This window comes from Zeugodacus cucurbitae, chromosome 3 (assembly GCF_028554725.1).
Source record: "Zeugodacus cucurbitae isolate PBARC_wt_2022May chromosome 3, idZeuCucr1.2, whole genome shotgun sequence".
In the NCBI taxonomy this organism is placed as follows: Eukaryota; Metazoa; Arthropoda; class Insecta; order Diptera; family Tephritidae; genus Zeugodacus; species Zeugodacus cucurbitae.
The window spans coordinates 64,183,012-64,195,782 of NC_071668.1; the positions used below are offsets into that span (position 1 = coordinate 64,183,012).

The 12,771-nt window shown below is 35.9% G+C and overlaps 1 protein-coding gene across 1 annotated transcript; it reads right to left on the bottom strand.

Annotated features, from left to right (window-relative positions):
• Positions 1–6,782: 6,782 nt before the first annotated feature.
• Positions 6,783–8,021, bottom strand: LOC105208495 (dTTP/UTP pyrophosphatase). Its single transcript, XM_011178374.3, has 4 exons — positions 7,786–8,021; positions 7,478–7,722; positions 7,213–7,359; positions 6,783–7,132 (listed from the first exon to the last, which is right to left on the bottom strand). Exons 1-4 carry the CDS (start codon positions 7,873–7,875, stop codon positions 6,955–6,957), a joined length of 660 nt encoding a protein of 219 aa, XP_011176676.2. The 5' UTR covers positions 7,876–8,021; the 3' UTR covers positions 6,783–6,954.
• Between the last annotated feature and the right edge of the window lie 4,750 nt (positions 8,022–12,771).

Below are 12,771 nucleotides of genomic sequence, written 5' to 3' on the forward strand. Positions count from 1 at the left end.
CTTATTATAGTAAATAATAAGTCCGCGAGATACTCGCCTTATCTCCACACTCTAAAATGATTAGGAAATTATTGCCGCACTTGTGCTTCATATTCAGCTGATAGTGATGAATTTACGTAGGCTGTTGCATGAAAAACATTGCTAATTGAAAATCTAAATTTTAATGCCTAATTGGTATAGAGCTTTGACGCTCATTATTACATACATATATTTTTTTGATACGCGCTTAAAAAAATCTCAGCTCACAGCAAGAGAATATAATATAAACATCAAATGGTTTACAGACGCTTAGATGCTGAGAGGTACATATATATAACATATATTACTCTCATAGTTCTCTCCTAATATTTGGTTAAGCTCGACTTGGATCCAAGGGAATGTTACTTACAACTACTCCTGTTGAATACATTGAACGAAAAGACAGAGATTTTCATCAAAAATCCACAAAAATCTCACAACTGACTAATTTCTGTTGTGAATAGTTAATTCTACACCGATCTGAAGCTCTTACTATGAACTTGAAACCGTTTCCGATATGCAATGTTCTCTCCGGCAAGTATTTAACGCGATAAGCAAAAAAATCTGTGACTGATGTGGAGGATGGAGTCATATGTAGAAGTTCACGTAAGTGAGGAAAGTTTCTGACTGCCATTCACTTGGGAGTGGCCAGGAACGATTCTTTTACATGTGGCTCAAGCAGCTCACAACTTCCGGTCTTAGACCAAGTATCCTCTGGGTAGCCAACAGACATCCGTCTGGAAGCGAGCTAAAGTGAGAAGGCGAATCCCGCTTATGCGGTTGTGCGTAGGGCTTGGGACCCACCACATAAAAACGAATAACCAGTGAATAAGAAACACAGGCCTCGGATGAGAAACCCCCCTTTTGATGACGACCACGGCAAACGTATAAAGGACTATGATTTAAGGGCATGCACCTGGAATGTCCGGACCCTTAATTGGGAAGGTGCCTCTGCCCAGCTGGTTGATGTCCTCGTAAGAGTAAAGGCTGACATCACCGCAATCCAAGAAATGCGATGGACGGGACAAGGACGGAAGAAGGTGGGTCCTTGTGACATCTACTACAGCGGCCATATAAAGGAGCGCAAATTCGGTGTGGGATTCGTGGTGGGAGAGAGACTCCGTCGTCGAGTCCTGGCATTCACTCCGGTGGATGAACGTCTAGCCACAATCCGCATCAAAGCGAGGTTCTTCAACATATCGCTGATTTGCGCCCACGCCCCGACGGAAGAGAAGGACGATGTGACCAAAGATACCTTCTATGAGCGCCTAGAACGTACATATGAGCGCTGCCCCCGCCACGATGTCAAAATCGTGCTTGGCGATTTCAACGCTAGGGTGGGTAAAGAAGGTGTCTTTGGCACAACAGTCGGAAAATTCAGCCTCCATGACGAAACATCACCAAACGGTCTGAGGCTGATCGACTTCGCCGGGGCCCGAAATATGGTCATCTGTAGCACTAGATTCCAGCATAAGAAAATCCATCAAGCTACTTGGCTGTCCCCGGATCGAATCACTCGCAACCAGATCGATCATGTTGTGATAGATGGACGACATGTCTCCAGTGTTTTTGATGTGCGTACACTTCGTGGTCCCAACATCGACTCGGACCACTATCTTGTAGCAGCTAAGATACGCACCCGCCTCTGTGTAGAAAAGCGCACACGTCAACAAACACAAGGAAGGTTCGACATCGAGAAGCTGCAATCACAACCGACAGCCGAACGATTTTCTACTCGACTTGCACTCCTGCTCTCTGAGAGCACTCATCAGCATCTCGGTATAAGGGAGCTGTGGGACGGCATATCAAACTCCTTACGTACAGCTGCAACCGAAACCATTGGCTTTCGGAAAAGCCAAAAAAACAGCTGGTATGATGAGGATTGTCGTCTCGCAGTGGAGAGAAAACAGACTGCCTACCTCGCAATGTTGCGATCGACCGCAACACGAGCGGGATGGGAAAGATACCGAGAGCTGAAGAGGGAAGCGAGACGCATTTGCAGAAAAAGAAAGAAAGAGGCAGAAATGCATGAGTATGAAGAGCTTGACAAGCTGGCCGACAGGGGTAATGCTCGAAAATTTTACGAAAAGATCCGGCGACTAACTGAAGGTTTCAAGACCGGAGCACACTCCTGTAGGACCCCCAGCGGTGATCTAGTGGTTGATGACCAGAGTATACTGTGTTTGTGGAGGGAACACTTCTCCAGCCTGCTGAATGGCAGTGAAAGTACAACACCAGGAGATGGCGAACCCGATTCCCCAATCGACGACGATGGAACAGATGTTCCATTGCCCGACCGTGAAGAAATTAGAATAGCAATTACCCGCTTGAAGAACAACAAGGCGGCGGGGGCCGATGGATTGCCGGCCGAGCTATTCAAATACGGCGGCGAAGAGCTGATAAGGTGCATGCATCAGCTTCTTTGCGAAATATGGTCGGAAGAAAGCATGCCCGACGATTGGAATCTCAGTGTACTCTGCCCAATCCACAAAAAGGGAGACCCCACAATCTGCGCCAACTATCGTGGGATAAGCCTCCTTAACATCGCTTATAAGGTTCTATCGAGCGTACTGTGTGAAAGACTAAAGCCCACCGTCAACAAACTGATTGGACCTTATCAGTGTGGCTTTAGACCTGGAAAATCAACAACTGACCAGATATTCACCATGCGCCAAATCTTGGAGAAGACCCGTGAAAAAAGGATCGACACACACCATCTATTTGTCGACTTTAAAGCTGCTTTCGACAGCACGAAAAGGAGCTGCCTTTATGCCGCGATGTCTGAATTTGGTATCCCCGCAAAACTAATACGGCTGTGTAAGTTGACGTTGAGCAACACCAAAAGCTCCGTCAGGATCGGGAAGGACCTCTCCGAGCCGTTCGATACCAAACGAGGTTTCAGACAAGGTGACTCGCTATCGTGCGACTTCTTTAACTTGATGCTGGAGAAAATTATAAGAGCTGCAGAGCTAAATAGAGAAGGTACAATCTTCTACAAGAGTGTACAGCTCCTGGCGTACGCCGATGATATTGATATCATCGGAAACAACACCCGCGCCGTTAGTTCTGCTTTTTCCCGCCTGGATAAGGAAGCGAAGCGAATGGGTCTGGTGGTGAACGAGGACAAGACGAAATATCTCCTGTCATCAAACAAACAGTCAGCGCATTCGCGTCTTGGCTCCCACGTCACTGTTGACAGTCATAACTTTGAAGTTGTAGATAATTTCGTATACCTAGGAACCAACATTAACACCGATAATAATGTCAGCCTTGAAATCCAACGCAGAATCACTCTTGCCAACAGGTGCTACTATGGACTGAGTAGGCAATTGAAAAGTAAAGTCCTCTCTCGACGAACAAAAACTAAACTCTACAAGTCCCTCATCATTCCCGTCCTACTTTATGGTGCAGAAGCGTGGACGGTGTCAACATCCGATGAGACGGCACTAGGAGTTTTCGAGAGAAAGGTTTTGCGGAAGATTTACGGTCCCTTAAACATTGGCAACGGCGAATACCGCAGAAGATGGAATGATGAGCTGTATGTGATGTTCGACGACATAGACATAGTCCAGCGAATAAAAAGACAGCGGCTACGCTGGCTGGGTCATGTTGTTCGAATGGATGAAAGTGCCCCAGCTCTGAAAGTTTTCGATGCAGTACCCGCTGGTGGAAGCCGAGGAAGAGGGAGACCTCCACTCCGGTGGAAGGACCAGGTGGAGAAGGACCTGTCTTCACTTGGTATTACCAATTGGCGCCAAACCGCCAAAAGGAGAGATGCGTGGCGCACTGTTGTGGACTCGGCTATAACCGCGTAAGCGGTTTCTACGCCAGTTAAGAAGAAGAAGATGTGAGTAGAACTTGTTGACAAGTCAGACTCAGAAGCAGTTTCAACGATCCTTAGGAGCTTTTTGTAGCTGTTAGTAACAAAGTGACTATACCAATAGTATTGGAAGGTATTTTGAAACATCTTTATATGAATACAGTCCGGAATAAATCTCCAGAATACAATTTATGTAGCATCTCTGAAAAATTTGAATCCGAATTACATCGAAATTATGCTTCGCAAAAGCTCGTTTAGCTCTAAGCTTTCGAAAATGCCTGGTATGTTGCATAGATCTAGTCAAGTCTAGTCAAGTTAATATTTAAGGCATTACTGTAACGAAATCTTCTCATGGATTGACTTTCTTACGACGTTTACTGTCCAAATAAATAGTTTAATCAGGCTAAAAAGCTACCTGCTCCTTTTTTATCATACGAAGATAGACTAAAAGTGGTAACAAAGTTTGGACGTGCTTCAAAAGTACAAAAGCTCAACAAAAGCTCAGGAAAAAGTGAAGAAGCTTTTATTACTACCTCAAATTGAGTAACGGTTTGATTTAATAAATGATGAAAAATCTGAGTGCAGAACGGAAGGTGTAATAATAAGTCTGGCTCAATTTGAGAAACTTTATTTACCGTTATAACATAATGAAAAGCTCTGGTTATAATTTCTTATATGTATAAAATATGAAGCTAGGAGCAGAACGGAGTACGATAAAATCAGCCTGACTCGATTTGAGATAATACATACATTTACCGTTAGTTACACTTATCATCATAATGAAAAGCTTAAAGCTCTGGTTATTATTTCTTATATAATATATGAAGCTGCTAAAATTAAGGGACTTCAAAGAGATGTGAATAATGGAAAATACCAAAATCTTAATTAACTTGTAGATTAGATATATATATATGTATATATAAATAAGGAAAGATTAAAAACTGTGAGCTCTTGACGAAAATACTATGGAGTGTGTTAAATCTGTGCTTTTTCTAAGCTTGAGCTTAAAAGCTTTATTCTAATTTGCCAAAATTCAACCAAAATATTTATTTAACAGTAAACATGTGATAACCTTGAGTTTTATTACATTTATTTATACTTTTTTTGACAATAAACATGTAGTGGAAACACTTCAAAGCAAAGTTGTTTGAGGTGATAATTATGTATAATGGTGCCCATAGGGGATTGTGTGTTTGTATTGTTATTATATTAAACTGTGAACAATGTTAACAAATAGATTTTTCGTTCTTGTTTTCGTTATACTACTTATCAAATCATAACATCTCTTGGGGTACACGCCTCTACGCACACTCATGTGTTGGTGTACAGTGTTTGCGCCCTAGAAAATTTATGTATTATTTACTTTAAAGCAAAATAAACTGCAATCAGTTGTTAATAATCGTATTTTCTGTATATACAGGGTGCCTCAATACGATTTTCTTATATACAATCTACATTTTAGTGTTTATTTTTTGTTGTTTAAGAGGTTTTGATTGATTTTTAGTTAAAAAAATGTCCCAATTGTTGTATTCTGTATCGATAATTCTTAATCGTGTTTTCATAATCACAAAAAAATGTTCAACTTTATTACGAAAATTCACGTTCTGTAAAGACGACGACATTTGGTTTCAACAAGACGGCGCCACTTCTCACACATCGCATCAATCAATGGATTTATTGAGAGAACACTTCGACGAGCATATAATTTCACGTATTGGGCTGGTCGATTGGTCACCAAGATCGTATGATATCACACCGTTAGACTTTTTCCTCTGGAGATATGTAAACCTAAAGACTATGCGGACATTCCATATTAAATTTGAATTTTCTGTGTTTTTTCTTACAAAAAAGATAAGGAACCTCGAAAGGGACCACCTTTTACTTGCATATTATCTTTATACCCGTGTGGCATTTTGCAATATCATAAACAATCTACTCTTATTTAAAGCGCTGGCTGTTGCGAACTGTTGATACGGCTGCTAAAATTAAATATGTTTACCAGCTTTTAAATATTAATTTTTTTTTTCAAGATTTTGTTAAGTGCAATGATAAGGTATACAGCAATTAATGATAAACAGGTAAGGATTTGCACATAATTTATAAAGTTCACAGAATCCGCTCATAACTGGTAGCATACAATGTACATAAATATGTACATATGTACGTATGAATGTATGTATTTTGATATGAAATTTGTCAACAAAAAAGAAATTTCATAATTGCGCTAACAAGTTGAAAAGCATGAGCTGCGACTTGTATTATCACATTCAAGTACACTTTTATTGAAGAAAGATACGCGAACCGGTGTCAACTCGTTCGAACTGCTTAAGAATGTAAACAAATATGCAATTTGGTGAATTTGAAAAATTTAACTGATTAACATAACATAAATATTGCTCAGCTATGAGTATCGTACTGTGGTGTATGGTCAACATCATAATTTTTTAATTAGTAAGCCGCAAAGTTTTGAAAAACACAAATTTTTAAAGAATTCAAACATTCTGGAAATGCTCGCATGATTTATGGGTCATATTATGTCCACACTTTCATATTTATTTAAATCAACACTTAATTTAACATTTCATATATATTTACATTAATCAACAGCTTAACACTACGGACTACGGTTGCATTTTGGTTGACAACTTTTTTCAACGAACATCTTTTTGAACGAATGCGAATTTTTTGCGACTAAAGAATGTTAACTCTGCAGCATTATTCTAAATTAAGTAGAGAATATTTCCTGTCACAACAACAACAAAAAATTATTCCATATTATGTGGCGAATATTTCTTGGTATAACAATGTCGCTTATGGCAAAATCTTTCATTAAAGGTCGCTAATTCATACCTTAACTCCTTCAATTTATCAGATCTATGACACAAACAGTTTTTAATTAACACAAACACTTTTATGAAAAAAAGGTTTTTATAAAGAAAACTTGATAATTGCATATCTCACTCATAAATATTTATTGCACACAAAATATTCTTTGTATTTCAACACTTTGCATAGCTTTTAACACATTAGTATTTAAAGTGATCACATAAAACATAGCTTCTGTGGGTTTCATATAAAACGGCAGCAAATAAATTAACTAGCATCCATTGTACACATCACTCTTCTCTAGCTTTCTTTTCTGGTGGGCAGTCATTTTGGGTGTCCTCAAGCAAGGCGCATATTTCCTTGCACAGGCGATGTAATGGCAAACCCATTACACAGTAATAATCACCTTCAATTTTTTCAATCAAAGAGCCACCAATTCCTTGTATGCCATAGGCACCGGCTTTATCGCTGTAAATATGTAAACATAAGAAGTTCAATTTCAGTAAAAACATATTTTTTAAAAAGTAAAGTATAATTTAATGACTTACAGCGGCTCACCGCTATCAACGTAGTCCTGTATTTGTTCTTTGGTCAATACACCGAAATATACATCAGTGGTTTCAGTAAAATGTCGTCTACCTTTACTGTGACGCAAGGAAATACCCGTATGAGTGCGATTGCATTTGCCAGAGAGACTACGGCCAAAATGAAATTAAATTTAAATTAGTAAATAGCAATATAAGTATTATTTGTATTTTACGCCAACCGACTCAGCTTCATTTCTACTGTGTTGCGTTATCCTTTGTTACTTACTTGGTCAGCATGCGTACAGCATCGGCCGCATCCTTCGGCTTGCCATAAACCTCTTCACCCATTGTGACCATTGTGTCAGCGCCTATAACCAATAAATCCGCTGTAGGATCAGCAGCATGCAATCGTTGATAGACCTCTTCAGCTTTGCCATCCGCTGTGGTTTCAACGAACTCAGCGAACTCTTTAAAATCATGATAGTCCAAGTTTTCCTCGAAATTTGATGGACACAACTCAATATCGAGTCCCTAAAAGTGAACGGATCAATAAGTAATTTTATGAAGACTTATATTAAAAGTGAACAAACCCACAATGGACCTTATCAGCTGTTGGCGTCGAGGAGAACTGCTTGCCAATACAATACGCTTCCGAGCGAGTAAATGTTTAACCGTTGCCAACATGTTTAATACTATTACTTTTAAAACAAAATAATTTTACAAACAACACCGTTATCACAAGTTTCTGTAGAATGGCAGTGTTACAGTAAAGTATGGCAGAATAGAATCCCACGCTTTTACACTGAAAAAAATGGACGGACTAAAAACATGAAATCAAATGTTGCCATACGGATTAATTTTATATAAATCACATTCAATCGAAGCAAGATGTGTTTCATGTTAACCAGTTAAAATTCTATTATCCACTATATGAAAATAAAATATAATGAAATAAAGCTTTCAATATGTGTATTAGTTTTGGCTTAAGAAAAATATAGATTATAACATAATAAGTATATGAAACCAAGATTTTAATTAATTTAATTTTATTAATAGTTAAATAAAGAATGATCTCGCAACTGGCAATGCCGCTTATTATTCCCAATAGAGTACGTTCAGTGACGTCTAGCCGCACAGTTGTCAAAAAACAGCTGCGTGGCTGTGTTTCCCAAGCAAGAGCAACACCGGCTTTCTAGTAGAGCAAATGGTGCAATTGATTTCCCAGCTGCAAATAAACTTGTTGTTTCTTTCTAGCACGCTAAACTAGTTGCAGTTTACTTGCTCTAAATTTAGAATTTGACTTTTTCTGCCGTGCCATAGCAATTGGAATTTAGTACTTTGGTAAAATTCAGAAGAGTTTGTTCAAACGCGTTTCTACATTTACCAAAAGTTCAAATTTGTATTTAAATTGTGTGCATTAAAGTGTATTTTTGCTGCAATTTTCAAGTATACACCGTGCGATTTGAGTGGAATATATCTGTCTAATACCGCCTATTAAATTGTAGGTATTTCTGGTATAGGAATTTTTAGCAAATCTTCCGTATCAATTCGCTGTTGAAAATTGAGGTTATACGCCCGTGTACCTATTGGAGTGTCGCGGCGATTGGATATTTCTGCAGTGACTAATAGTCAAATTACTGATGAAAAAATTGTTACTTAAACAACAACAGTGTTTTCACTTAAACTCTTGATAAAAAGAGCAAAGTATCGAAAAATTATTGCTAATGCATTTTGCTGAATTGTAGTCTTACAAGTGTTTTGTGTATTAACAAGTGTCAAGTGTACGATTGTATTAAAGCATAATTACATTGACTTAAACCAAAAACTTTTTTTGTGCGCTTTCAACAAAAAATATTCTATAAATTTAACGTCCATTCTGTTTAGGCGGACGCAAATGTGTATGGCTATTGTGGTAAGTGAATATAAAAAGTATTAAAAATTTGTTTTCTACCAAATCTTAAAGTTCTCGTTTATAAGTATTCTTAATATTATTCTTGTTTGAACTGGATAAAATATTCATTCCAATTAACTTTTCTGTTTGGTAAATTATTTTTGGGTGCTGTTCGCTATGTGTTATAGTGTTCTCTCGCTCTTGTTTACGCTAAGTCAATATGTAGAAATCTTGCGAGATAGCTCTTCGCTCACTCATGTGTGTGTGTATATTATACGAAATTTGTATTTGTTGCTATATTTGCATTCAATGCAAGTGTGAGCACCAGTGTTGCATACAATATAAGAAATTGTTTAGAATATTTGGAAATTGCTAGCAAGTTCCTGAATAATACAATAAAATGTATAATATACATTGCCTAAATTCTGAATACATCAATAATAACTTTAATATCAGCTGATGTTTTAAAAATTTCTATAAAATGTATGTTTTTATTTGCAGTTTGTATTATTTTTTATATTACTTTATAAATAATTATTAAATGATAAACTAATAAAATGTAATTTCGCAAAAGACGTGCTGTTTACTTAATTGGCATTTCGAAACCATTTATTAACTCAAAATAAAAATTTAATGACGCACGGCTTGCACTTGGTAATAGATACATATGTATGTATGTTTCAGTATTTGCGTCTTGTATTACAGATTTACGTAAGTAAACTTTCTCAATGACGTCATTAAAAAGCTAAAAGTAAAATAGTCGTTGTTGTACACGCAACAAGTGGAGCAGGTCATATTGCTGACGGCTGTAGGCAGATATCTCTTTCTGATTGGAAAAAAACTATGTAAATACACACATACAGTCGTAATTATTATTGTTTTTTAATGAGAAGAACATATGATTAGGATTTATTTTCTGTAAATTATTTGGGGTAATAGATTCAGTAGCTTCCAACAAGAAAGATTATCATTATTATTATAACGCCAGCAACTTATTATTTTTTAAAACATTAAAATTTCCGTATTTGGATACTTTTAACTTCTATAAAAATGTTGTTAAGCTAAAATGTTAGCCAAGCAATGCCACACTTAACTACTGTTACACAATTTTCTTTTGTTTTGTTCTTCATAATAGAATATGTTAAAACGAATTCAAAGCTGTTTACTTTTTCTTCACTTTATGTATTCTGTTGCAACTGCAATTTGTTGCATGCTGTTGCAATCAAGCGAACACACATTGTTGAAATTTCCAAACAAAAAACAAACCGAAAAGGAGGTTTTTATGCCAAGGCAAACTGCAGTCAATTTTCAAAAGTTGTCTGTGAAATTGTAATTGCATTTACACGCCGGTTGCATTTTGTCTGTTGCTATAGAAAACATTGAACGGAAATTTATGTGTATAATTATTGCAATTAAATTGTTCAAGATGAGTCAATAAGTTGTTAAAAATGGAATAAATAAATGTACTTATGGTTCTTTTTGTTAATTATGATTAAGTTGATTGTATTTTGAAGTTGCCAAAGTATTTTTGGATTTTGGTATTTCTTATGAAACATATGTATATATTATATTAATTAATATATTTTGAGTCTATTTGTAAATAATGTTTTAAAATTTTATTTTTCATTATTAGTAGCGTTAATATTTTGTATAATAAAGTCTTTCCAATAAATGTTTCTCTACTTTTTATACGTTTGCTGGTTCTTATTGGTGAATGCGGGTCACTCTGTATTTTCCATTATAAAATCAAAATGATGAAAACAGATAAAATTATAAAATGTGGTATTAAAAGCAATTTATACGGTTTATTTTATAAGAACGATTGTTTAAATACATTATTCTTAAATTACGCCAGTACAAATGTTTATAAAGTGTCTTCAATAATTTCCAGAAGTTTAGTGTTTAACACAAATGATTATGACAGACAAGTTTTCTGACAAAATTTATAAGTTATGGCTAGAATTTTAAATAATAATTCAATTTTAAATAATATTCAATGGTTAGATATGCATAAAAATGTTTACATAAGCATAATTTTCTTCAGTATGTAGGACTAAAGTACTTTTAAATTTAATTTTAAACTAAAATAGTGAATATTTCTATAAGAGTTAAGTCTATGTACATTTGTAAGGCTGTTTCCCATTGGGTAAAACAAAAAAGGTGTAAAGGAAGAGTATTGAAGAACCAATGATAGATCTTCCATGCAAAGCAACAAGTTTCATTTTAAAATAAGCGTGGCGCTAATTTCCTTTGTGTCTCCTCAAATTGCAACGTTCGAATTTTTGTTTACGTTCCATAGTACAAAGTACAATTATTTTTTTTTAAATCTTCTACATAATGGAGACATTTTTAAATATGCATTAAATGTTTATCTTTATATTTGAACAAAAGCGGCAGCTTCAATGTAAACAAGTGTGATGCCGCAATTTGAGCGCAGACATAACAAATTTCACCATATTTTGCAAATGTTGTGTTTATGCAAATACTTACATACTATTTTATAGGATTCTCTGAAATTATGAAATCGCTTGAAAGCCGAGCTTTCAAATGTTGCCAAATTCAAACAATACATATAAATGTACACGGATTGTTGCAACACATTCCCATTTTGTTCCCTTATTTCGCGATGACGCCAAAGCACAAAAATTTAGTAATATTTATTTATTTAACGCTAACTGTCACTCAACCGGCGCCCAATTAAATGTGCGTTATAGCTGTCTGTGTACATTAAAATCAAGTGTTGAGACTATTTATAGTGTAGACTGGGTTTTATGTTTATTTTGTTTTGATTTCCTTATTTTTTTTTAACTTAAGAAACTGCAGTTCTCATTTTTCGATGGGGTTTTGATTTTTCTGGAACTACATATCTTATATTGTTTATTAAAATGGTTTTAGATGTTTATTATCGTGAATCCAGTCTTTTTATTGACGTAAATCCAGAGTTTTTGTTATTGTTATTTTTTGTTACCATAAAACTTACGCCTATTGGCTGTCTATAAACCCATATAATCTCGGGTATAAAGGTTTCACCGTCCCTTGAACGAAATCCGAAATCTTAGATGTTTATTATCGTGAATCCAGTCTTTTTATTGACGTAAATCCAGAGTTTTTGTTATTGTTATTTTTTGTTACCATAAAACTTACGCCTATTGGCTGTCTATAAACCCATATAATCTCGGGTATAAAGGTTTCACCGTCCCTTGAACGAAATCCGTTACAGTTTTTCAGAAAGTTTTTTAACATTTACAAAATGTCATCACCATCAAGGTAGTCCCTGACATTTACATATCTGGCACATAGATTACCTGAATAATAACATATGTATGTATACTTGTCTTCCTATAGAGTGGTATATGTATTCCAACAACTGTATGTTGTTTCAGTCATTTTCCGCTTGCCATTTTCCTCATAAAGCGCAACGCGTCAATTATCGATTTTCTGTTAGCTCCACGTGCCAAAGCCACATTCAATATACTAAACAAAAAACATAAAGAAGTAAGGACGTGAGAAGTACGAGTGCGACTAAATATTAAATACTGTCACAATTTGTATGGATTTAAGGTGTGTGAAATATATTGATATGTCATAAATTATATTGTAGAATACTATAATATTTGTAAATATTCATATTTCTGACATTAGTTCTTAGTTTGTTACTACATTTTTAGTAATTTGTCAGATAAATATTT